At 51.3% G+C, this 27,649-nt stretch overlaps 1 protein-coding gene across 20 annotated transcripts in view; it reads right to left on the bottom strand.

Annotated features, from left to right (window-relative positions):
* Positions 1–27,649, bottom strand: part of KCNMA1 (potassium calcium-activated channel subfamily M alpha 1) — a 718,693-nt gene that overhangs the window by 500,537 nt on the left and 190,507 nt on the right. For all 20 annotated transcript variants that reach the window (XM_041748736.1, XM_041748737.1, XM_041748738.1 and 17 more), the window contains exon 2: positions 695–856. In XM_041748736.1, coding sequence (XP_041604670.1) covers positions 695–856 — 162 coding nt within the window. The remainder of the gene's footprint in view (positions 1–694; positions 857–27,649) is intronic.

Raw genomic sequence — 27,649 nt, 5'->3', positions numbered from 1 at the left:
CACCTTTCATCACCTCCTCACTGAGCTTTTGCCATGAAACATCACGGTTTCCAATGTCCCTGCCCGATCTTTGATTCACCCAACTGTCAGGACATTTCCATTCATTCTTTGAGCCAAATGTGTCTTGACCAAGCCCCAGCTTCTGGCCCAGGAAGGGCAGCTTCCAGAATTGCAACAAGAAATCATTTGGAATGCAGCATCCTTCTCGGGGAAACTCCCTTCCCAGAATAGACCCAAGAGAGCCGATGGGCACATACGGAGAGCTCTACGGATCCTGGCATCTATCGTTTATTGGGCTCTCTGCAGAATTCTGAGCACACATTACTTTGACTCCCTTCTCCTCTCCAAGATTACCAAGCGGCATATGTATGTGTGTGTGCATGCTCATGTACGTGTGCACATGTGTGTGCGTGCTTGTGCACACCTGCTCTGCTGGCAGAGGAAATGCTCTACATCTTCCCCAACACACCCTCTGTGCCCCATATGCCGGCCCACTCTGCAAATCCCCCCTCAAACCACTGGCTTATGCACACAGGGAACCCTGCCTCTACTCCATGACCCGCCATTCACCCCCACTTCCCAATAGCCAGAGGCCTGGAGAAGCCCCACCCCAGGAAACACGGCATCCCTCTACACAGAGGCATCATGGACCAGACAGTGGGCCTCCCCAAGGAGGAGGGAATTGTGGACTCACCAGGACTCTGCCGGTCAGCGTCTGGGCAGAAATCATCACCCCCGCCCAGTCCTTCACAGAGGTCATCCAGCCGACCTCGGCTGCCACTGCCTCCTCTTTTTCGTCCACTGGCTTGAGAGTTCCATCCGCCTGGCTTGAGCCATTGTTAATCTTCTGGGCCTCCTGGCAACAGAGAGAAAAGGGTTTAGAATAGGAACCAACTGGATTTATTAAACACAGCCTACCCCAAAGAATCAAAGTTGAAAGGGTCCTGGTGATGTGGGAACTGGCTTGAAGGTACGAGGGGCAGGGAGATGGGATGTACTATGGCTTTGGTTTTCTTTTAAATCTTTTTTTAAAAGGATCTTTTCTTTTTTTTTTTTCCTCTTAAAATATCTTTGTGAAAGAAAAAAGAATGAAATTATTCTCTTTCCACTTTAAAGGGGGAAAAAATCACTAAGCTCAGGAGAGAGAGCATCTTGTCTAAGGTCATGGAATGATTACAAAGGAAGTGAGGTTAACACGCTGTGGTGTCCACCTACCCAGCCTTCCTATCCTGCTCCCAGAAGTGCTCTATCTTTCTTCAGGAAATCCCCCATCTCCTCATCTCAATCTGTGTAGTTCAAAAGGAACTGAAGGCCCACACTGGCTCCAGGAATAGAGACTGATTAATTAGACCATCCCTTAGGCAACAGCGATTGGGTCAGTGATGGTTACACGACCTGTGCCAACCCAGTACAATTCAAGCCCGGGACCTTTGTTGGAAAGAGTAGGAAAAGTAATCCTTCCCTGGGAATGAAGCCACCGCACAGGAGACAGAGAGCAGTGATAGAATACTGATGCCATCATTTGAACACCTGAATCCAGCTGTGCCTGAAATCCACACTAGACCTTTTTAATTACAAAAGGAAATAAATGCTCCTCCATGGCTAAAAACATGCTTGAGGACACAGGACTGACTTCTTCAGATAAATGAGCCCCACCTTGGGCCCTAAATTGCATGCTTTAAATGCAAGGAGCCCTCTGCCTCAAATATTCTTCTCCCACAGAGAACCCAAGCTTAGTTCCTCACCTCCTTCAAGTCTCTGCTCAAGTATCACCTTTTAATGAAATCTTCTCCAGCTACCCTTTCAAACTTCCAACTCTGCCTTCCAACAGCACCACCTTTCTGTTTTACTTTTCATTCACAGTCTGCCTCCCCCTCCCAACTCCTGTACCCTGAGGGCCTTGGAAGAGTGCCTTGCATATAGGTGGCTCAATAAACACAAACGAAAAAATATAAAGAGCTATATGTATCAACCCCCTCCACCCCCCCACCCCCCCCACTGGGCTTAGGATTGTCAAACAAAATTCAGGGCACCCAGAGAAATTTGAGTTTCAGATAAATGAAACCCAATTTTTTTTTACACAGCACACAGTTATACTGAAAAAATATTCACTATATAAAATTTAACTGCGCCCCCTGCTCAAATATCCACGGAGATTCTTTTTGCAGATACAGATGTATAAAAGACGCCAGCAAATTATGTTCACCACTTAAAACCTTAGAATTAAATTTCAAAGCAAATAAGACAGTAGGGAATCACTGTGAGTCGGAGCAAGGGAGAGAAACCAAGGCAGGGGTGACCACCTTGGTCTGCAGTGAGTGGGGGTGAGGCAGAGAGATGAGAGGCAAGCTGAGAGGCACGGATGAGTCATCCCCTTGGGGACGGCGGGCGGGCAGGCAGGAAGCTGCTCCTGACACAGGGTTCTCCCCTTCTGGCCTCCATGGGCTCCAGGAAAGCTGGGAAGCCAAAGGCACTGGGTGCTCACGCCGTCTTTCTAAGTGTATTGGGCCACAGGGAGCTAGAAGAGTCTAAGAAGAGGTGTGGAGTGGGGGGACCACAGGGTGGGCACACTTGGGGACCACCTGACACCTGTGGGGTCTGCTGCCCAAGCCACCTAAGGCCAGTCTCAGTCCAGAGACCCCGAGTCTCCATCACACGGAGATTCGGCACAGGTTGGTGTACCGAAAATCACAACAGCCCTGATCCAGAGGCCCTTCCCCTGAATCTTAGGAACCAAAGTTGTGGATTCACTCTCTTGCCCCTACAGCATCCCCCAGCCCCATGAGATGGGAACAACACAGCCGGCCCCGTGGGTGCAGGCGGGGTTAAGCAGCGCCCAAAGGCACACGACACACTCAGTTAACTAGCCCACCACCTCCCACCTCTCCGCGAGCCACTGAGGCTCAAAAGCAGTGATTCTCAAGTTCAAGTAGGCATCAGAACCACTTGGAGGCCTTGTTAAAACACAGAGTGCTGTGCCCCGGGCCAGAACCTACGTTTCTTTTTTTTTTTTTTTAAGATTTTATTTATTTATTCATGAGAGAGGGAGAGAGAGAGAGAGAGAGAGAGAGGCAGAGACACAGGCAGAGGGAGAAGCAGGCTCCATGCAGGGAGCCTGACGTGGGACTCGATCCCAGGACCCCAGGCTCAGGCCCTGGGCTGAACACGGCGCTAACCCGCTGAGCCACCCAGGCTGCCCAGAACCTGCATTTTTAGCACTTTCCCAGAGAATACCGATGCGGCCAGCCCGGGAACCCCACTTTGAGAACCACTGTTCCTAATCACACTGGCCCAGCTTCATCATCCCCGCCCTGATCTAAAATGGGACGTGGATCTTAACACCCAGCTCTCGCCCAGCCTCTCCCTTCACCCAGGACGGAACCACCGGCTTCTTGCAGAAGGAGGGGTTGTGAGGGGACAAGGGAGAGGTCGGTGCAAGGGCAAAGCCCTCAAACCAGAGGCTCTTGTGTCTCGGAGCCTCTGGAGCGGTGCCCCCAGCCGTGCGTCCGAGCTGGAGGCTCAGCCTCCACAGACCTCGGAGGAGAGAAGCAGCATGAAGAGGGCCAGGAGGCAGGGAGTCCTCCCCAGTCTCGGTGGTTTCAATGCATCAATAATTCAGAGCACAAGAGGTGTACTGCAGATAATGCCCTTTTGCCAGCCCTCTTAACTATTGTTTTACAAGGCATTCATTATTTTAATTACTTTATGATAGGCAAGGAAAAACACAGACTAAAGAAAGATAATGCCCGTGTTATTATTTGCTTATACTCGATGCCGTGGGCTCAATTACCACATGCGGGAGGCAGGACTGGGGCAGTGGCAGGGCAGAAAGGAGGCCAGAGCTCTGCAGAGCCTGATGCCAGCCGGCCAGGTTGGCCCCACTCGGCCTGCGGGGAAGCACCCCCCCTCCACCTTTGACCTCACTCTGGCCAAAGCATCCCTCGCTGGCAGCAGGTACAGCCCCACGCTCTGGAGAAAAGAGGGCAGCGGCCCAGGGGGGCTGGGTTCTTGTGGAGGCACACGGCAGGGAAGAAACGGTAAGGGACAGCACCCAGTCTAATGGTGACTGGTCACCATTTATGAAGCCAGAACTGGGTGCCAACAACTAAAAATTAAGTGCTTTCCATGGACGAACTCACTTAGAGCTGATGATAATCCAACGGACAGCTGGGGTTACCCCCATTTTACAAACAGGGTAAGTGGGAGCAGGGATTTCTCAGAGGAAGGCACAGAGCTTGCAAGGGCTGGGGGCCGAGGGCCCCCCTGGGCTAAGTCAGCTATGCCACTTACAAGCTGGCTGCACTGGGCAGGTTACAATTCCAGAACTTCACCTCCTGCACAATAATGGGGACCAGCACGCCGACCCCACCGAGGTGGGGGGCGCAGCTTATGTAAGATAAATAATGCACAGTGTTTGGCCCGGTGCAAGGCAGTTAGAGTTGCCAAGACAGAGCACCCACTGACGGGAGGGATTGCCTCCAAGGAGGTTCCGTTAAAACTGCACCACCCCATTGACTAGTAGCCCCGAAAGGGATGCCGATAACCCTAGGTGGGACCCTGAGCCAGAGAGAAGCCTTAATAAATAATTACAGGATGGAGGATAAGCAAGCGTAGGTTCTAACGGCTCTGGCTTTTCAATGAGGCAATGGGCCGCTGGATGGGAAGGCACCATGACTTCTGGAGGGGCTCCCGCAGGAGCTGGGTGGCACCTCCCCAGGCCGGGGGCTGCAGGGTTTCCTACACAGGGTGGGCCTTGGACCAAGAGACCTCTTAGATTCCTTCTGACTCTGAACTCCATCAGATCAACCTCCCACTCGAGATGAGGAGACTGTGGGCCAGAGGGAGGCTGCCTCCCGGGTCCCAGGACACCACTCCCTCCCCAGTGCCCCCAGGATACTGGGGGGTGGGGTGGGAAACTGTTCTGAATGGCAGAGTGGGCATCCATCGAAACTTCCACTTCCCACTGCAGGGAAGGACCCAGATGCTCTTCCAGGAGGACTTCTGAGCAGGGTCAGGCAGGCAGCCCTGGCATCAGGAGGGACCTGGCCCTGATCCCCTCATTCATCCTCCACGGAGACCACTGTGTGTGTGTGTGTGTGTGTGAGAGAGAGAGAGAGAGAGACAGAGACAGAGAGACAGAGAGACACAGAGACAGAGAGACCCCATAAGCTACAGGCTCCAGCTACCTTAGCCTCAGACAGGACAGAGATTTTCTGAAATGGAGAGAAGGATGCCTTGGGGAGAAGAGGGGAACACTAAGGAAGAAGGGACGGGGAAAGAATGAGACTGGGTAGGGCTTGGGGGGGGGGGCATGTCCTGGAAGATGCAGACATGCTACAGCCACGCCCCTTGATAAAAGGGTTCCATCATACTTGGGAGGCCCCCCTTCCCCCCAGCCCTGCCCTCTCCCACCACCAGAGTCTTCTGTAAAACAAGCCACAGCTGCCTCCTGCAGACAACACAGGACAACATGTAATGCCAGCGCCTAGACCGCAGGGCAGGGGTGCAGGTACAGGAGTCTGGGGGCACCCTGGAGGGCACCGTGGCCAGCTGGCCCCTCCGCCTGCCTGCTCTCACAGGCCTCACCCCTTCTGTGCCCTCCCCCATTCCTTTGAGTAACGTCCCCTTCTGTGACTTTCTGTTGGCGTGATGCGGAGGGCATCATGCCTCCCTTGTCACCTGTGACCAAGGGTCCGACCAGACCACACTCACCTGGTGCTCACTACACAGAGTATGCATCTGTTAGACGTTTAGGCATTTCTCCTGAATCATAGGATCAAACACCAAAGCCTGAGAAGGACCTCAGTAACCCCTTGGGATGCCAACACCCCTCACTATACACATGGGAACACCATGGGCGGGAGGGGAAGCCACATGCCCAGGGCCACCCGGCCCAGCCAGGAAGGAACCCCCAGCTGCCTCCGCTGCTCTCATCCTTGGTTGCCTCCTGAACCAGGTGAGTCACCCCCTTGAATCCAGCCCCAGGGAACCAGCCACTCCCAAGCACGTCCCTCCGCTGTACCAGCCCACAACGTGGAGTCTGAGTGTTCCTGGGACTGGAAGAAACCGCTGGTCCAGGCTCCTGGCCCAGGTAGAGGGGCTGTGGTGGGAAGCAACCTTCCTTGTCTAAAGGGCCTGGCTTTCCCCAGCCATGGAAGTGGCCCTGGCCCAGCAATGGAGAGCAAGCCCGTTCTAACTCCAGGACCCCATGGTCCCCAGTCTTCAGTTCCGGGCCCTCTCTCCATCTCTCGTCCTTTCTGAATTGGACCCAGTAGACTGTAAACTTCAGGTTTGTGGTGTGGTGGGAAGAACTTTGAGCATCAAAATACTCAAATCCAAGTCTAGGTCTTCTGGATGGCCCTAGACAAGCCAGTTCATTTCTCAAAGCCTCTTCTATCTACAGCAATGAGTAGTGCCTTGTAACCTGATACGGAGTACAGCACTTTCTGGAAGCGCCAGCTGTCCTATTGAGGGTGGGCAACAGCGGCATCAGCGCCCTCTGGTTTGGACCGGAAGCAATGCTGCTCTGGAGAAAGGAATCCCAGACCCCAACGCCAGGCCTTGCAGAGCACATGGCTCGACTCTCAGATCCCCATGGAGCTGCATCACACGGGGCAGGATCCCCACCATCTCCCCAGGCCCCAAGAGGATGCTGGCCACCTGTGAGCTGCCACTGCACCTGCTCCTGCCTGGCGGGCCTCACTCTCCCTGGGATACCCTCGCACCCACACCTGTCGGGCTGGGCCAGGTGCCAAGGCCACGGTGGGCACCACACCTGGTGGGTGACCTCAGAGGGACCATTGGGGGGGGGTGCCAGCTGCTGGGAGGAATCCAGAGCTGCCTCACTGCGCTCTGCTGGGGCTGCCCCCAGGGGCTCCAAATCTGGCTCAATTTCCTCTCAGTTCCTTGGACAACGGCTCCTTGTCCCAGATCTGGGAAGTTGCTTAAACGGTGATCATCTGGGAGGAAAACTACTCTTGAAAATGTAAGTTGGATCATGTTGGTGCAGTGCCAACACCCTCCTGTGGCTCTTCATCCCACTGGGAGGACAAGTCACAGCCTTCACACAGTCCAACGCACCCAATCTGTCCGCGCCTGCTGCCATCCCTCAAGTCTCCCACTCGCTCGCTCACTCCAGCCACGTCAGCCTCCTTGCGCTGCCAGAATGTTCCAGGCCTGCTCCCACCATGGGCTAACTGCACTGGCCGCTCCCCTGCCGCAGAGCCCCAGGTGGCCTCCCTCACCATCCTCAGGTCATCGCTGCCTTACTACCGAGAGCTTCCCCGCCCGCCCTGTCGAAAACAACACACACCCCCCACCCCGGCCACCCCCCACCCTTGCTCAGAGCATTTATACGACGATCTGCTTGCCTGCCAACTTGCAGCATCTTTTACCATCTGTAAGCTCAATGAGGGGAAGACGTGACACTGCTTCTGCTCTCTGCCGTGTCCTCAGCAACATCTAGAACAGGTAGGCTTGCGAGCCCGTCCCCATCGTAACGCTACCACCAGCAGCTACTGACATTGAGCACGACTGCAGCAACTCTGCACAGCTGAGGGCCTGAGTAGCTGGCCCAGGGGGGCGCACTCAGAAGTTAGGCCCAGCTCTCTGACACCCGTAAGACCTGAGTCCTGTTCCGACATCCTCCCAGGGAGGAGCCAGTGGGTCATGTGTGTGGACGCATTGTGGACAACTGCCAAGTGCCCATGAGGGGTTTATGATCATTATGAGGACTCAGTCTGCCCCGCTCCAGGGTACCGCGTGTACCGCAGAAACCCTTCTGCAAGGTCCCTGTGCCTTGAGAGGGTGGTTAAATCAAGGACAGAGAAAATATGATTCCTTTCTCGGCCAAAAAACAGCTCGGAGCCATAAATCACCCTTCGTGGAGCAAACCCATCGAATCAGAAATGAGCATGGGCAAGCTGACAGGCCGCGAAGCCTTCCTCCTAAGCAAGGAGGCAGGCGCCCCATGCAGATGGGGCCGGAGGAGGAGATGCAGGTGACCCGGGCTGAGTCCTGCAGGCCTGAGGCACCTGTGGGGTGGGGTGGGGGGTAGGGGGGGCCTCTGGCCAGGAACCATCCCCCCTCCCCTGGGGGCACAGCGGAGGCAGGAGCAAGCCCCCTCCCTGTTAGTCCCATGCCTGCATCCTCTGCCCCGAGCCTTGCACTCAAGCATCCTTCCTGGATGCTCAGCTTCCCCAGGGCTGTAGGAGAAGGAAGGACTGGAAGCCTCTGTCTGTCCTCTCCTTGGGTCTCACTGCAAGTCCCACGCTGTCTTCACGTCTCCCTGGTCACCATCGGAAACTCATTTCCTAGAGTCTGTATTGCAAGATGCTGTTCCCAAGTTGCCCCTTCCCCCTGCCTGCAATGCCAACCTTCACCCCATCTCCAGTGGCAGCCTCCCCACCTCTCCTGCACCCTCTTGTCCTTGAGACTGACCCCAGCAGCCCGGCACGCAGCTGCCCTCAGTGGGGCATGGAGCAGGAGTCTTTCTTTTGCCCGAGGAATGGTGGCGGCCTGAGGAGCTCCGGGCTCAACGCTGGGAAGCTGGCCTTGTAGCCCCGCTCTGCCAGGAACAGGCTGTGGGGCCTTGGCCGGTCACCCAGCCTCTCTGAGCAGAGCCCTCGTGCAAGAGATGAGAAGGAGCAGTGGGTTAAGCCCATAATTTTCTGTTCCTGGGGCCCAGCCCCCTGCATTCTATGACACAGAATACAGAGAGCCCCAAGTAACCCTAGGACCCTAGGGGGTCAGCGAGGGATGGCCGAAGACTTAAGCACCTTTGCACTGAGCCTGGGCGAGACCGCGTTGGAATGGTTTTCTGTGGGGGAAGCAAGTTCGAAATCCCCTGGCCCATTGTAGCTTTTAAAAGATGCTTTATTCCATGGCAATGATCATGACATTCTGGGGCACAGCCGGCCTCAGATCCAGAAATGCTTGAACTTCAGTGTCCGCAAACCCACGGGGCTACCAGGACCTGGTTCGAGGCCTCAGGCCTCGTGCTGGGAGGGCCCTCCAGACACCCACAGCCCTTCCCAGCAGGCCAGGGGGAAATCCCTCGGTGCGGCCTCCTTCACATCCTGGGCGTGGGCCCGGCCCGGCAGTCTCCCAGGAACTGGTAATCCTACGTATTAGGGATTAGACCGATTACCTAAAGCAGCTCAGGCAAATAAAGCATAATGTGGGCACCATCCGCTGGGATTTTCATGGCAAGAGCTCTGCAGAGGAGAGAAAAGCAAGAGGATGCAGCCCTGATGCTCAGGGGTGGGGGAAGCAGGGCAGCAGAGTGTCCGGGGCCCCCTGGAGCTGGTGGATGGAGTTTTTGCCAGACTGGCTTCTATCCCGGAGAAGCTCTGATTATCCAACCCCTCCCTCGCAGGTCAGAGCCCCCCCTTCACCCCACGGCCTCCCCATCCATCCCCCGGGACCTCACACGTGCAGGCAACTCCACATCCAAGCCAGATGGACCTACCCAGGAGCTATCACCTTTGCTAAAAACTACGGGCTACGCCTTCCAGAGAAGGGGTACAATGCCCACCGGAGCTTGCAAAGAAGCTCGGACAAAGCCAAGTGCTCTGGGGTGTCAGAAAGCCATCCAAGTCTCCTGGGTCTCTCTGTGGGTCCTAAGAAACTTCATCAACACAGGTATCTTTAGCTCTAGCTTCCCGGGTGCACTGTCCGGTGTCTCACTGCTAAGACCCCCCTGGGCTGTGTGTGAATAACTGCTCTTCGTAGGTCTTTGTGGGGGGAAAAAAAAGGTGACAGCAGAAAAAGGCTGGGTGACCTTTAACAAGGCACTTACCATCTTTGTGCCTTGGGTTTCTTTGTCTCAAACTCAAAGGGGCTGTGTAAACGCTCCCCAAGGCTCTGTCTGGCTTACAAAGCACCTGACCCTGAGGTCTGGAGGGCAAGCCCCTCACTAGCACGTGTCCCCCAAGGTGAAGTGCTGGGGGAGCCCAGGGCCCCTTCTGGCAAACACCATAAGCGGCTGGCCAGTGTCCGGGGGCATGGGGCAGGGCTGGCCCTCAGGAAATCCTGTGTTCCCTCCTGTACCCACAGGCCATGTCCTCTACTGGGGGTTTTACACCATCTTATTTAATCTTCACAGTAAGACTGCAAGGTAGGAATGTCATGAGATGCAGAGAGGCTGAGTAATTTCCAAGATCACTCATCTCATAAGTGGCAGCACTGAAATTTAAATCCAGTCTATTCTAAGACTAAAGGCCATGTTTTTCTTCTATTCCTTGCTGCCTCGGGATAGGCAAAATGTACAAAGAAGAGATGGGATCACCCCATAAAATGCTGTTTATCACTACTACTGAAACCATCATCTCATACCCTATGGCTTCTCGATAACATAATTTTGTAGTTCAGACATCTAAATCTGGTCATGCTGTGTCCGGATGGGGAGTTGGAGAAAGGGCCTGGGGAAGAGAATCCAACCTGGGAACAGAATGACCCATCAGACACAATGTCCCGTAGTGAGATGTGTTCTCCAAGGGCCACACTTGCTGCTTAAATCAAAAGGTAACCCCCAACTTTCAGGACGAACATGTACATCTCAGCCACTACTCCACACATGCAAATTCATAATCTCCTTCTCCCAATTAGCTTAACAAAATGAGAACATACGTGACAGCCCAGAGTCCACCACTGGGGCCTCAGAGACTTGGAATTGTGTTAGCAGAGACCTCAGCTCTGATCCCTCAGCCAGAGTGACCCAGGCCAGGCCCAAGTCCATCTGTCCACCTGCAAAGACACAGCAGCTGACCCTCGAGTCTACAGGACAGCCTGCCCCTGCCCGGGGAGAATGTCTCATGAACCCTCAGATGAGAAAACTATCCCGGGGCCGAGTCAGAAGACAAAAACCTCATTTGTCTTTTAGTTGAGGAATCACCTGCAATCACACCAGGCAGGTCTGAGGCAGGGCCAGAGAAATTCAGAAGGATGAAGAACGAGTATAATTTTCTGAATGTAGCATCTTGGTGAATCCTGTTGACAAGATTCCAAGTTAAATCCTATTATCCCCATTGTGAAAATGGGAAACTGAGGCACCGCGGCTCTCTGAGGGTCTATGGTTAGCACGGGGACCTTCTAAACCCCGTGAGGACAATGAGCTCAATATAAATCCCTTTCTTTGTAGTAAGACTCTTGCATTTCAGGGGAAGGCAATCTGGCAATCTAGCATGCCTTCTTGCTTCAAGGAGACTACTCCAACTCCTTCAATTAAAAAAAAAAAAATTTTTTTTAATGAAATGAACCTCAGGGTCACAAAACTGTAGAGGTCAACATTGCAAGGGACTTTGGAACCCGTGCAGTCTGATTCCGTCCCTTCAGAAAGGACGAGCCAAGGGCCACGGAATGGGGGGTAGGGGGGCTTTTCAAGGAAATGCAGCCTGTTCGCAGAAGAGACTGTGTAGAGCCAGACGTGGCTGAGAGGCGGCCTGAGAAGTGTGGCACGCACGGGTGCTGTTGTCCGAGAGCCGCAGTTTGACTCCTGGCTTCCCCTCTTACCGACTGTGCAACCTAGAACCTCATCCTAGCCTCCTCCGTTTCCTCGTGGGGAAGGAAACAGGCTTACAAATACCTTCCTCAGAGAGCATCTGTGAGGATCGGCCATCAGGACGAACGCAAAGCAGAAGGCGAGGGCTCAGTAAACAGCAGTTATTATTACCAGCCGAGTGCCAGACGGTGCACTTGGAGGGCCTCAGAAGCAACCGGCTCGAGGTCCCCCCGGCTAACAGAGCCGATCAGGATGTGAATCCTTATTTTCCCAACAGCAAACCTCCTTTCTGTCCACTTCACCAAAGCGGAGGCCAAATCTGGCTTCTAGTCAAGATAGACTAGAGATATGTATAACTAAGGCCCACAGGAAATCCAAAACCCTCATTTTCATAAAAGAAGGCAGAAATCTCCATATCCCAGCCAAGTTAACTTTTATGACTCAAGTTGGTGGGGGGGAAGGCAAATGAATCAAAACAGGGCTGTGGATGGATGTGGTTGGAGGGGGAACATGAATGTCACCAAGACACAGAGTTCAAGACACAGAGTTCAAGATGTTTGAGGGACCAGTTCATCTGGTCTCGATAGCAAAGGACCCTGGCAGGTGGGCTCGCAGGCCCTCTGGTCCCAAGGTCCCCATGTGTGGGGCCACACAGCCATGCTGCTCCAGGAGGAAGGGTGGAAATGAAAAGTGGCGGGACAGTGTAAGGATGGATGTCAGTGAAGGACGGCCAACATTCCTCTCCAGGGAAGAACTGTCCTTTTCTTTGACATTATGTCATCACTCCTTTGTTGGGTATTAATATGCCCTTTTAATGAAATGACAACGGTGGTAGAGCTGGCATTTGACAGTTTCTTTTTTATGCTCCTGCTTCTCAAAATGAAAAAGCTGGCAACCCTGTGATATTCTCTATGTCTTTACGAGTAATTGAGTAGCTCATGGAAAATCCAGGAACGGCTCACCTGGTCCTCACTCTACGGATGGGAAGTGAGGGCCACAGAGAGGCTGTGCTCATAATGGCCACAGCCCCTACATGGAGCTTAGAATGGGCCCATCACACCCATCAGGGACAGCCTTAAGGCCAGGAAAGGCAGGGCGCACGGGGCAGAGGCGAGGTCCGGCGGGACTCCAACAGCGCCACCAGTGCCCATCAGAACCAGGAGAGGAGAAAGCATCCGCTTTCAGGGCTCGGGGCCACACCGAGGGTCCTGATTCGCAGCATCACTGCCAGGTCCTCAAGTCCTCACTCGGACGGCAGGAAGCGCCCAGAACCCCAGCGACCCCCGGGGCGGGGTGTACCTGTAGCCACGGCCCCACCCGGTCACCCAGGGGGCCCGCTGGCTGCAGGTGGGAGTACCGCTTGGCTGACCACTGCCCCCCACATCCGCGGACAGAGGCAACCCCAAGCGAAGAGGTGAATAACTGGCAAACATCCAAGCAACAGTCCAATGCCCCGAAGGACACGGGCCACTTCCATCCCCTTAGCTCGCCACGCTTCTCCTGGGGCCACTTTTGGGGCGGGGAGGAGGGGGACGCTCCTTCTCCATCAACCCCGGCGACTACGGGGACGCCAGGGTTTCGGCCCGGTTTGTTCACTGCGTATCCTCAGAGCCTGGGACCCGCCTGTACTTACAAGGGACCTGATGGTGCGCCAAAGGAATGACTGCACGAGTTCTGGGTTTTGTTCGATTTGCTTTATTTTCCTTCTGCTCATGTTTTCTGGAATCTCAAAATCCTCCCCAGTCCCCACTGCCCGCTGCCCAGAACCCCTCGGGGCCTGCTCTTCAGGCCTGCCTGCGGCTTTCCCCACCATGCACTGGGCTCGCTTCCCCCCGGGGCCTCCCTGATAGGACCTGGTCCTCAGCACCAACCTCTGTGCCAGCTGCTCCCACTCCTGGGACACCTACCCCACTGCTCTCCACTCAGCTGCACCCCCCACCCCCACTCAATCAACTCCCAGGGGTCCAGTGAAGTCCTCTCCCTGGCTCCACCCCGACAGCTCTTCCTGCCCTCGCTCTCTGTTCCTCTCCCTGGTCACTGGACACGCACAGGCCGGCAGTCTTCATTGCCTTTTGATCCACACACGTCCCCTTGCCCCCATTAGCCTGAAAGCAACTTGAAGTCAAAGGCTCAGGGTGTCTGGCATCCAGCAGGTGATTAATATATAGGCACTGGAAAAGCAAGTGCTTTCCTGGGCACCACTGACATCCTGGCTAAAGCAGGCCAGTTTCCACAGCTTGAGCCTCGCACCGAGTGCTGGCTCCCAAACTGCTGTTCCTCAGTGCAGCTACGTTTTCAAACACAAACACCAAATCCCAAACAAGATCAGATGTCATGGGGCTTCTGAGAGGCACATGCTTCACCAGACACATCAGTCAAAAATAAAAGATGAATGTTCTTGTTTACAAAAGGATTTGTCCCACTCCAGGAAAATTTCCACCACGATTTAGGACCTGATCCAGCATGTGTCTATAGACCTCTCACTCATCGAACATCTTTCTGCCACTTCCACGTGCTTGAACGTGGGATGGTATCGCGCTTTGGATCAAAAGAGCTGTCCCAGTGAGGTGGTCCTACCGCCTTTCCCAGGGTATGACCCCCATTTGGGAAACCAAGGCCCAGCAAATCAGAGAGGCCTCGGGAGGCAGAAAGATGGCCAAAATACCGGGCACACGATGCACTAGGGACCTGGCAACGTGAACGGCCGCCCAGGGAGGGTGCCCAGGCTCCCCAGGGCTGCCCACCTCCCCATGCTCCCGCTCTGCACCCGCCTCGGAGGCCGAGCTGGACACCCAAACCTCAGCTTCCTATGCTCCTGCATTCCCACAACCCTCGTCTGGATCTAGGTTTCCAACACAGCAGCCAAATACAAGACAGTCTGGACTGGCTGTTAATGTGAAATAATAACAATGATTCAACAGCCGGGGGAGAAGCGAGGGGACTTCTATTTCTAACCGGTTCAGATGACTGTTTCTCCTTCTGGATCCCCGATGGGAGTTGGGAAGGGTGAGCACCCCAGCACTGTAAAGCCTCAGCTCTCTGCTTGGCACCCCTGTGCCCATCAATCTCCTTCCCGTAGCCTGGGACCCCTCCAACACCGGACGGTGGGGAGCGGCTCTGCAGCTGTGAGAACCTTCTCTCTCAAAGAAGGTTTTTCCAAAATTATATCAGGTTTCCTTCTACCCCAGCTTGTCAGCAGGGGACTCTTTTGCCTAACATGGTTGAGGAATGTCTTAGAAACTGGTGTGATTCAGTCTGGCTTTAGAGGAGGTTTTCCACCCAGACAGAGCACACCGAGTGTCTGGACGTGGCGGCTCACCACCCCCAGGGGCACCCACACCCTTTCCCCGGCTCTGGACCTCAGTCAGCAGGGCACGCTTGAAAAAGTGGCAGGTCTGACCCCAAGATGAAATTAGATATAGAAAACAAGTCAACAGGAAGCCAAAAGGTCTTGCTCACACACCTGCATACACAGGGGCTCCTTCCCTACAGCATCCCTCCCTCTCTCTTCCACCCAGGATTCTGAGTTTGCAAATCTAGTTGCAATGCACCCAATATAAATATTGAGGAGCTGCGGGGGGAGGTGATTCAACAGCTGAAATCTCAAAAGGCACACACCTTTCTCCGAGAACAGAGGGCAAAGCCATCCAGCCTTCTCTTCCGATGGAAATTGCTTTTCCCCTCCTGCCTGTTGAGACTAGCCTCCTTCTACAAATACAGACTGTAATCAGAGGGGGGCCCAAGACGATTGTTAGAAAATGCAGTTTGCAAAAATGTCCGTAACCTGAATGTCAAGTTTACTAATGAATTACTACTGAACTGTTGTTAGCTCTGCACATTCTCCCCCTGAGGACCCACCATCTCCCTTGGACAAAAAGAAAACACGCTTTCCCTCTGTTCGCGCCCCATCTACTGTGCTCGGGAGGGCCATGCCAGGTGGGCATGGGGACGAGGAAAACCCAAAGGGGAACCTTCTTTTGAACCTCACAAGTCTCTTACTGTAAAGATCTAACAACCACGATGAGGGCAGGGGCCCTTGTGTGAGCACTGTGGTCATCACCGGAGCAGGCATCCTGCAAAAGCCCTGAGTTTCCATGGCAACGGCCAGTCCAGCCCCTAGAACTCATGGAGATGGGACCTCCTTTGTGCAGGCAGCCCTGGAAGGAAGGTCGGATTGTTGCCTGAATCCCAAGATTGTTTCTCTTCTGCTACAGCGGCGTTTTCTGACCAGGAGCCCTGACAGGGGTAGTTGTTAGTATTTCTTAACATTGACACATCAAAGGTGAGAAGCTGGCCAAGGAGAAGCAACATAGAGAAAAGCTGTGGGCACTTTCTATTTCTTGACCCCAAGTTGGTGGTTATCAGTATTTTGTCATCATTATTCCCTCTTTTGTACTTTTATGTTTATATACTTTTCTGTATATTTGTTTTATTTCACTATTTTTAAAAAAGGCTTTAAAAATAAATCAGCCAAACTGTTCTTAAGGGACCCATCATCATCACTCACATTTATTAAATATCTCTTGGCACAGGACAGAAGACTCAGATTACAAATGACTCTGTGTCACAGCCCCGGACAACGGAACCAAGAACCAGAGCAAACTTCATTCAAAGTCATTGGTCTTGGGGCACAGCCAGGGGCTAGGCATCAGCCAGAAGGAAGAAGTCAATGCAGAGGTCAAAGGCAATCAGAAATAGCCATCGAAGGATGGACTGTACCCCCCAAGAGGACCTGTCCCTGTGGATAACAGTAGTTGTTGGTTCAGGTGAAAGGCCGTGCCTAGAAACAAGGTCATAGCGAAGGACATGTGTTTCATGGTTTCTACTTGTCTCAGGAGGTCATAAGATGAAGTAGGCAGGGCCCTGGCCATCAGAGAAAGAGTGAGCCTTCCACTACCCTGCACTGCTCCCCAGCCCTCTCCTGCACACACCTCACACCACCATAAACTCATCACTGTGCTCGTGTTGGATTCATTACCTCTCCCCTCCTTCTCAAATCCCACAAGTTCTTCAAGATGCAGTTTAAAAGCCACCTCTACCATGAAGCCTCACCAGGTCTCTTAATTAGAATTAATATCTCCCACCGGGGTTTCTTCAACACTTACTCTCTGTTCCCTAAGAGAACGACTTGCACCTCTGGTTATGAGCCCTCATTACATTCGTGTACTGTGGATACATCCATCATTCCCCTGGCTAAGAATCTCGAGGTCAGAAATCTGATCTTACTAGTTCTTAAAGATAAGGAATATAAACATATTATACTTTTTAGGATTTCATTTATTTATTTATTTGAAAGAGAGAGCAAACACGAGCTGGGGGAGGCAGAGAGGGAGAGGGAGAAGCAGACTCCACACCGAGCGGGGAGCACAACATGGAGCTTGGTCCCAGGACCCTGAGATCATGATCTGAGCCAAAGGCAGATGTTCAACCGACTGAGCCACCCAGGTGCCCCTATAGAATACATTCTGTACTGTGTGTGTGTATATATATATTCTTATTCTACATCTAGCACTCTGCCAAATGCACATGTGGTAGGTTTGCAACAAGCAATCAGTGTTGATTAATAAACAGGGTTTAAGAGGAGGCAGGCCCAGCACCTAAGAGACAGGTTCTGTAGGCCGTCAGGCAGTGCACAGAACCTGCAGGAGGGAGGGAGAGTGTCATAGATGTCATGGAGATGTTACGTCCAAAATCCACTTCTCTCCATCCCCATTCTATCTCCCCTGATGGACAGCCAAGCTTCATAATTATCTGTGCGCTGTCCACTCTTGCTCCAGTCCTCCATCCATTCCCACACCAAAGCCAGAGATATGTCACAAACTAGAGATCACTCATACCATTCCTGTGCTTCGACTCTTCAATTAGCTCCCATTGTTCTTAGGGCAAAGTTCAAAATCCTCAGCAGGGTCTTCAGGGTTGCTCTTCTATGTCTGGCCTTTGCCTGGCACCTAGTCACATATGGAACCAGTCTTGGCCTCACCTTCTTCATATTCCAGCCATGCTGGGCTTTCTTCCACTCCTTCAATGAGTGGTCTTCTTTTCTGACTCTTGGATTTGCATGTACTATTTCTTATAACAACCATCTCCACCCTGTCATATTCCAGACTTTCTGTTCATCCTCAAGATTTTTTCTCTGGATACCCTTCCCTAATATCCCCTCCAACCTCCATCTCCATGTGGTCCTCCGTAACACTCACGGCACCTGCAAAACTTGTTCAGAGCCTCTTTGCTTTACTAGACCAGGGGTTGGCCAACTGTTTCTGTAAAGGGTTAGACAGGAAATATTTTAGGATCTGTGAGGCATACGTGGCACGGTCTCTATGGCAACTACCCAACTCTGTCATTATAGAGCACAAGTGGTCATAGGCAATATGCAAACAGAAGAGAGAGGTTCTGTTCCAATAAAACTTTATGTATGGACATTGAAATTTGAATTTCATATAATTTCACATTTAAAATAAATAAAATGTCCTTCATTTAAAATTTTTTTAAACTATTTAAAAAATGCAAAAACCATTCTTAGCTAGCAGGCCATACAGAAACAGATGGCAGGCCAGACTTGGCACACAGCCCGTAGTTTGCCAACTCCTGCACACAACTATAAGTTCCATGGAGAGAGAAACTATGTCTTGTTCACGGATGTATTCCCCTAGCACAGAGCCTGATTCCTAGAAGGTGATTCATAAAAATTTGTTGAATGCCTTGATGTGTGGATGAGAGCAGAGTTTCCCAGTGTGTATTCTGTAGAACACTTGTCCAATGGGACACGCCACACAGAAAGGCTCATTCTTTTGTCGATGAAATCTACAAACATTACTGTTCCCCTTTCTGGAAATTTTCCATGTTTAGTGCATAGAGCATATCAAAAGCTCAGAACTAGTCAAGGAACTTGTTTGACTTAGACCAATACAGTACTTCCCAAACTCATTTTACACCAACGAATTTTCTACTTTAATCCAAACCTAACACTATCCATGGGCAACCCCATTAGAAAGTATGACAGTGAGGACAAAAGGGCAGAACTTAGAAGAACAGTCCTCCAACTTCACTGTGCATCAGAATCTCCTGCAAGACCTATTAAAACAGAGATTCCAGGGCCCTACCCCAAAGTTGCTCCTTCAGGAAGTCGGGATTGGAGCCTAAGAATTCACATTTCTCACAAATTCTCAGCTGATGCTGATGCTGCCAATTTGGGCCTCCATTTTGAGAAACATCAATGTGGGCAGGGTGGGAGGAAGGAGGCCAGGGAGGGCCTTCAAGGCATAAGTCCTCCATCTGAGGTTTCCTCCTCCTTCCAAGGACCTAATTCCCAAGAACATCCCAACCTGTACACTTCCTCATGCTGGTAAAAGAAGCCCTGAGCCATCTTCCTAGGATCAGAGCAAGGCATCCGTAATGGGTTGCATTGTGTACCCCAAGCCCTCCCAACCGTCAGTGCCTGTAAATGTAACTTTATTTGGAAATAGGGTTCTTGCAGATATAATCAAGTAATCCAGTACCACTGGTGTCCTTACAAAAGGAGGAGAATGAGACACAGGTCGGAGAACGCCACGTTAGGGCAGAGACACAAGAAGAAGGTCAAGTGACAGCAGAGGCAGAAACTGACGTGAGGCAGTCACAAGCCAAGGAATGTCCAGGAGGGACATCCACTACCAGAGCTAGGACAAGGCAGGGAAAATTCTACCCTACAGGTTTCACAGGCAGCTCAGCCCTGCAAATCCCTGACTTTGGACTTCTGGCCTCCAGAACTATGAAAGAATCAATTTCTGTTATCTTAAGCCACTTAGTGTGTGGCAGCCTTTCCCTCAAATAGGGTGTTTCTTGCAGTCACAGATATGAGAGTCACATACACACACACATACACAGGATCCAGATGAAGGTCTGGCCACGCCTTAACGTTAGAGGCTGTCCACAGAACTTTAGGGGAACGACGGGCCTCGGCCCTCAGATCGTGTGACCATCTCCGCATCACTGCTAGCTGATGGGTGTTTGAGCTGGGGTCTCTCTTTGGAAATTAGATGATCTAGATAGTATTACTATGATGTTTTGTTGGATTCCTGACGTGGGGCTGGTTTGGCAAAATGCATGTGATCCTTTTTTTAGTCTTAAAAAAAAAAAAAAAGTCAATGAATAGACTAAGGAGACTTGGCTTTTCCCCATCCTGGTTCCACTGGTCCTGTCTCTTTCTTATCGGGAGACACTCACAAAGAACCTCACAATGACAAACAGCTGCTTTTCCTCTGGGTCTGAGCTAGAAATGGATATTTTCATAACCTAAGCACCCTGGTTTTAGCCACAAATTATATCCCTCTCCTGTTGGAAAAATAAGGGGTATAATGTTTATTCTCAAAAGAGGCAGACATAGTTTTGTGCCCAAGGAGGACATAAGGGAGCCAAGAAAGGGAACGTGGACACAGCTTGTCATTGGTGATGGAGAGAAAGGGGATGCCACGGGATGGGGACTCTGTATTCTCAAGCTCAGGGGCCACAGAATAGAAAATCAGAACCAATCAAACACCTTCCTTGCCTCTCCAACCCCTGCCAACCCAGGGCTGACTGCTCACATGGAGTCGGTGTGAACTTGAAAGACTTCGAGTGTTTTACACACAGACCAAGGCCATGTTTTCTGCCACCATGATAGATTATGAGATTTTGGGGATACTATCTCCTACCTTGAGTCCCTTGAAAAATAAGAGAGAGGCCTGATTCTTTGAGACAGGTGGAGCAGATACACACACACACACACACACACACACACACACACACACACCCTGGAAGTACTCCCTCTCTCATCCCTTCCAAGGACAGCATCTACTCTCAAATGTCCAGTCATTCCATGAACAGAACATTAGTCTTTGACCGGGAGAGAAGACTTCTGGAACATCCACATCTCAGCCAATACCTCGAGGTGAGAATTAAACCAGCTAGAGGAATGGCATGCTATTGCAGAGTACAAAAGTCTTGGGTTTGCAGATATGCTTCATTTTATGTTTGTTTTGTTTCATATCAAAATCTCATTTGCAGCAGGTTAGTAAACCTTTCAAAACCTCAGGTTTCAGAGCTACAAAATAAATATCATAAATACTTATTTTATAAATAAAATAAGTGCCAGAGGTTTGGGAGAATTTTGTGAGATGCTGAATATCTCTGGCACGTTACTACCAACTTATAAAGCAGCTACCATGACCGGGTACGAATCTAAGAAGTACACATGTCCTAACATCTTTCAGCATTACGACAACTTTCCTAACATCTCCCATTCTGCAGATGAGGACGCAGGGCACAGGGAAGTACAGGCCCTTGCCCATGGTCACGCAGCCAGTAAGCAGCTGAGCTGAACCCAAGCAGGCTGGCTCTGAAGCCTGCACTCTCGTCGCAGGGACTTGACACATCCCCCTGTGTGTCTCTGGGGTAGGAATGGAGGCCTATGCTCATTCACTCAACAACACTCTACCTGTACCCACTCATAGAGGGAATTCTCATAGTGGGTTCTCACACAATAAAACTCAGCCTCTCCTTCCACGAGTTGAAGATCTGTCAAAGCAAATAAGACAAGTGTCCAAAATTAAGCAAAAGTACAATGTGGCACAGGAGGGGAAGAGAGAGCATGACACAGGCCTGTTAAGTGGTGGGAGACAGTGTTCCCAGGAAAGGCTGATGTCATGAAGGCAGTGGGCTGCTGCCTGGCTTTGAAGGGTGGGCACAGTGCTCCTGAGTCTAAATGAGCACCACCCCCTTCTCCTTTCTCTCAACAACCCATTAGTTGCTTCTGTCAGACTCTCTACGGGATTAATTTCACAGATGTTTGCAGATTTATTTGTTTAATGCCAGAGGCCCTCACTAGACCATGAACTCCGGAGGAGAGGTGGCATGCTACTGTGTGCACCACTCTACACCCAGGGCCTGGAGCAGAGCAGCCATGGGAGAGGTATTTGTTGAACAATGAATGAATGAATGAATGAATGAATAGGTGAGTGTTGGAGTCCCGGTGGTTGCTTCCTAAAAGAGAAAATCTTATGTGTAAAGACACCACCCAGACCTACCTACCAGTGTAGTAATTCCAAACCCTCGGTTGCCCTGACCTGAGTTTACTCTCCCGTGGGAAGTTCTCAAGACCACGACAGTCCCCCTAGACTCCCTCCCCTGATTCCTACAGTGCTTGGGTTTAGGCTTATGCACTGAGTGTCTCCCCAGCCCAGACTCCTCCTTCATGTTTATTCAGTGTTTGGGGGAGACCTGGACATTGGTGGGTGCCAAGTCCAAGTCCACCAAAGGCCTGTAGCTTAGAGCCACTCTCACTGCCCTTCTTTCCCATCAGTCAGCTGCTAATCGGTCCACACCTACCTGGAAGCACAGGTCCAGGGGTGGGCCCACCTGCCAGGGCAGTGTGGGCTGCCCTCCTGGCTTCCTAGGCAGAAGGACTTTTCCTGCTGAGAACAGAGCCAAGATCCTTAGATCCCCGGTGCTGAACCAGATGACTAAGAGCCCTAATGATTCCAGCAGTTTCCAAAAGCAGGAGGGCATTTAAAAATGCATGAGTCTCTGCTGAGCCACGCATCTTATTTGGAAGCCTCTTTAACACAGCACTTCAAATAGGGGCTGGCATTTGTCACAGGCTCTCTGTCCAGTCAGGGTCTCGACTTCTGGGATGGAGAGAAGATGAGCCAGGCGTGGGGCACAGAGAGCTGTGACACAGCTCTGACCTCAGCAGAACCAGACAAGGCCATCAAGAGGTCAAGCAGCTGCAGGAGCCACCAGGAAAACAGGTCTCTGTAGTGAATGGGTCACCTCACAGGGTAGGCCTGGGCAATCCATAGAGCCTCCATGCTTCCAATCTTCCCTCTGCCCAGTGGAGAGGATACTACCCTTTCTCAGGACCAGGAAAGGACCTAGCTGCCACATCTTCAAAGGAAGCAGTAGTGGCAGGTCAAGGACAGAATGTGTCCTCTGGTTCAAGAGCACAGGCCTCTGAGCCAGACCAACCTGGGTCTGGGGCCTGGCATGGATCCTCTTTATTTTTTTTTCCTCTTTAAACACTCATTTCCCCATCTGTAAAATGGGCATAAGGATTCCCATATCATTGGATTATAGGGCATACATGAAAGACTCTGTTGGGTGTCTGGAATATGTTTTTTTTTTTTTTTAAGATTTTACTTATTTATTCATGAGAGACAGAGAGAGGCAGAAACATAGGCAGGTGGAAAAGCAGGCTCCCTGCAAGGAGCCCAATGTGGGACTCGATTCCAGAACTCCGGGATCATGCCCTGAGCTGAAGGCAGACGCTCAACCACTGAGCCACTCAGGCATCCCTATGACAGGAAAATGGTAGTTATGATGATCATGATGAAAATAATATTAAATGGGGTGAGCTTCAAGTTTGCCTTGGTAAAGCCTTCTGTTGGCACTCCAGTCAAGCTCACATGACAAATGAGGCATATAGTATATAGGTGTAAAAATGCAGGTGGCCCTGTGCCAGGCATTGTTCTGAGCATTCTGCAGATACTAACTCAATCCACGCAACAACTTGACTCAAGTGTGTACCATTATCGAGCTCATTTTACAGATGAGAACGTGGAGGCAAGAGCGGTCATCTACCCAAGGTCAGGGTGGATACTAAGTGAGATGACCGAAGACTTAAACCTATTATGGAGTTCATGCTTTTAACCACAGCTATGTTGCACCACTAGGTTTTTATTCTTATCGGGTGTTGCCTGTTACATCCTCTTGTCTTGTTGGGCAGAGCTGTCTTCTCTGACGGGAAAGGAAGAAACTTGAGAGCCAGCAGGGGCCTTCTCTCTAGCATCTCTGAAGCTTCCAAGGCACCTAAGAGAGCCCAGCTCAGAGTGAGCTCTCCGCCAACCCCTGCTCACACACCTGCCAAGACATGTTCTGCCTCCTTCAACCCATCCCTCAGCAGAGACTCAAGAAGCAAACACTACAGGCCTCTCTCTGGAGTGTTTGCTGCATGCCCAACCTCCCTCCAGGGCAATACTTTCAAACCTGTGACCTTCACCCACAGAGAAATACACTTTATGTTGTGACCTGTACGCACCTAGTACCTCAGTAATTGCAACAAAGGACTCATGAAACACCGAACCTGTGTACCAGGGATTTACTGTTATATCTTTTTCTACTACTTTTTTTTTTTTTAAGCATTGGTTGTGACCTGCTAAACTAACTTTATAATCCACTTACAGGTTGCAGCCAGGACTTGATAAATTCTTCTTGGGGGAACTCAGCTCTATCATGTGGCACATGCGATTTCTGAGCACAGCGCACATCAATTCTTTCCAAAGGAAGAGCTAGACAGCTCATCTACTCCGTGTGAGCACCATGGCGCTGTCACAGCCTGGATGGTCCCTGGGACCCTTCCCCAGAGCTTGGAGCCTAGCTGGAGCACTGAAGTGTGGAGACTGGATACCAGCTGGGGAACTAAGAACTCAAAATTCAAGATTCAGCACTCATGGGAGACAAAAATGTTTTTAAAAAAGTAAGAAGAGCATGGCTTTAGAGTCTGCTGGAAATGACTTCAAAGCCTAGCTTTGCTAGTTACTAGCTTGGAGTTACTAGGTTACTAGCTTAACCTCCCATGAGCCTCAGTGCCCTCACCTGGAAAGAGGACTGTTCATATCTGCCACAGAGGGTCACTGTGAGGGTCCGCAGGGATGCCGAAGGCATACCAAGGCAGCGCCGACCGGCAGTAGGAGGTCACTATTGTCCCCTCTAAGCCTGACCCAAAACGCTCTAAGAATTTTCCCTGCCCCTCTCTGTGTGTCCATATTTTACAGATTCTGCAACCCTCAAGAGAAATAGCAGGACTCCCTAGCACATGGCTAATACTCAACAAATATCTGAACCAAGCAGGCAAAGGCCTAGAGCTTTCCCCAATAAGTCATCCATCACTGAGCGTCCTTTTGAAAATGGTGTTTCATACATCCCTCTGGGGCCAGTGGTCAATAAAGTTGGCTGCATAAATTTCACTCACTCAGTCTCATCTGGTATCTCTGGACACAGGATGATGCTCTACTCTCTACAGATGGGAAAGACATAGACGGCAAATCCCAACACGCTTTCCCCAAGGCCTCCTAGGTTACTGTTGGTGACAGAGCCTGCTCATCATTGCCTACGCTGTCTTCTGGGAAGCAGCAAGTTCTCCATAAATGGCTCTGGCCCCTAAAGGTGATGAGGCCCTCTGTGATGAGAATAAGCACGGGGTTGATGGAGCGGACAGGGCAGGCACAAAGTGAATTTCCACCTCGGGTTGCACTATTCACACGGTGCACAGGTGGCAGGATATCCGTGGAGAGAGCGCACCTCCAAAGCCTGGGGAGGAAGGCCAGGAAGCTTACAAAGAGTGCACCTTGAGACGCGACAGGCTGATTTCCCTGATGTTGTCCATAGGAAAATTCACTTCTCTAAGAGGCTAATTAGTCATGACAGTGCCTCGCTTCAGATATAATTGCACCAGTCCCATCCGGGTCTCTGTGGGCCAGCTTGTGACGGAATTTCCATTACTTAGTGTGTTTTGGTTACTAGAGAAAAATGTGTGTTTGGAGAAGTGGGGTATGGGGGTCAAGAGGAAGCAGAAAAAGCTTGGAATACCTTGAGTATCCATAAAAACCATCTGTGATTTTAAAACTTCATAAAGATGATGAATCTGTGAGCTGGAGATTCTTCTTGGAATCTCAGCTCCATCTGCAGGAACAGCTCCTGGCAGGCAGCGGATTTTGAAATCCAAGTTTCTCGGGCAACAGAGCAAAGTGAGCTCCCCCAGCTTGGCCACTGAGGGTGAAAACAAGACCCAGGAAAGGGAGACTTTATGTTCTTCTCACCTCGCCACCAGCCTCTGAGCTGCCAAAAATGCCAGATCATGGTTACTGAGCATATGGGTGCCCGGATATGCAGCTTGGAGTCGGTAGCGTCACCTCTCCTGCCTTCCAGAGAGCAACGGCATTCAAGGGCCAGAGATCTCGCAGGGCAAACCATGTTGGAGAGTGTCACGAAACCACCCAATTCCCTAAGTGTTAGAGCTGGGAGAAGGGAGGGAACTTTAGGGACTCCACCACCCAAGCCAGGGCTTCCCAACCCTACCCTATGACATTTGGACCAGGTAAGTCTGTGTTGTGGGCATCTGTCCTGTGTGCTGTCACATGCATCCCCAGCCTCTATCTACTGCATGCTAGTGGCATCCTGCCTCCCTCTCTAGTTGTGACAATTAAAATATCTCCAGACAGTGCCAAACGTCCTCAAGGGGCCAAAATCACCACCAGTTGAGAACCACCCATCCAGCCCAACAATTCCCAAAGTAGATTCCAAGGAACATTAGTTCAGTAAGCTCCACTATAACACAAGTATTTCAGGGTTTCCCAGCTAAATCTGGGAATCACGGCATATGATACCTATACCCCCCGCCCCAGAAATGGTGATCCCTGACATTAGTAAATTAAAGGTCATGAAAAGTTCTACAGTAGAAAAACCCATGGGATAACGGTTTAATCTAGTATTTGGCAAACTTTACCAAACAGACCCCTTTATTATCTATTTGCATCTTTCAGAGTAATGTTTCAAGGACTATATTGTGAGACTTTGGTACATGTGGTAATGTGTACATGTGGGGGGCAACCACCCCCCACAAATGACCAGATGAACGGAGGCAAGAAGTGGGTCATGTTTTTAAGCATCATTAACAGATGAGTAGCAGGGCCAGAACCACGTCTAGCAGCCTGGAGTCTTGAGTCCCAGTCTACATCCTCCTGCATAAATGATTTGGATGTTATTTTACAAGATAGAAGTCCAGCTTCTCACTATCATGTCACAATTTGGTTCTACTGCCACCATTCAGAATATCCAACCAGGAAGCTAAAGCTAGTGAACTACGAGCATGAATATTTCCCAGGAGAGCAAACAAAGCAAGTACTTTCTGCAGGCAGAGCAGAGGAGGACCTCACATTGGTGATGACCTTAACCACGGGACGATGCAGGGAGGCACCACTTAATATCACATCCTCATACCTCACCAGCCCAACACAGTGCTAGTCCCACTAGAGCCACTCAACCTAACCCATCTCTGCATCCACACCAAGCACCTCTGTATCATGGCTGGCATAGAGCGGGCCTCGATGAAGGCTGGTGGAAGGAGTATGTCAGCCAGAAAAGGTCAAGGCCTCCACCACTGCCATGCCTTGATTAAAATTCACAGATCATCGATAACATTGTAAAGCCACCCCAGTTCCCTCTATCCTGTCTCATCATTTTCTTGGGTCATATTCCACCCCGGGCTTGCCAGGCTGCAGAGAACTACTCTTTAGGGAGGGTATGTGGGCCCTCCAGTGAAGTGTCCACTGTCCATCTGGGGACTTGCATCAGTTCCAAGACATAAGAGATCAATTTCCAGCTCAGATCAGCTGGTCCAGTGTCCTTCCTAAGGGCAGCATGTCAAGGTACCAGTGTCCTGTCACTCTTGGCTCCACCACAAGCAATGATTGATCACTCACTCCCCTGATGGTCTCAGCTTCCAAGACCAAGTGCTGGAGGAGCCACAGGTTGGCTCCCATTCTCAGATTGCAAAACAATCAAAACAATATCCAGAAAGAAAGTGTTGATGGTGTGACATTCTACAGTTTTGCATGAGGACTGAAATAGAATCCTACCTCTAAGCCTCTGGTGTCCCAGGGCTCCTCTTTCAGCCCCAGGAGCAGAAGAGGGTCCTAGGGATTGCTCCAGGCCCTTTGGGGCTTTCCAAGTAGAAGGGTGTTAAGGATTCGGAATGGGGGAAGGGTCTGAGCTGGAGGGCAGGCCTGGGGCCCCTCTCCTGGTTTACTGTGGCTCCAGCCAGTCTGAAAAATATAGAGGTGACCACAGGCCACTGAGCTCAGCCAACAGCTGTAACAGGAATGCAACAGCAAATGCTAGATGTCTGCGGCTTCCTCCTGGAATCTGTGCTGCGAGAAACTTGCCAGCAAAGGGCTCAGAGGCCGGGGCCCTCAGGACTGGAAAAGCACTCGGCAGGTCTCTCCCACTTGCAGGGTTCCAGACTCGGAGGGCCACACCTTGACTCCTCTCCCTTCCCCTTTCTCCTTCCCAGCACTGTCAAGGTACGGTGATAATGCTTAACCATGAAGCCAAAGGGACTTTGCCTTCTGGAGGCTT

The sequence above is a fragment of the Vulpes lagopus genome, chromosome 3 (assembly GCF_018345385.1).
Source record: "Vulpes lagopus strain Blue_001 chromosome 3, ASM1834538v1, whole genome shotgun sequence".
Classification (NCBI taxonomy): Eukaryota; Metazoa; Chordata; class Mammalia; order Carnivora; family Canidae; genus Vulpes; species Vulpes lagopus.
The sequence above is the reverse complement of the archived record's forward strand: the minus strand, read 5'-3'. Positions and strand labels throughout refer to the sequence as shown.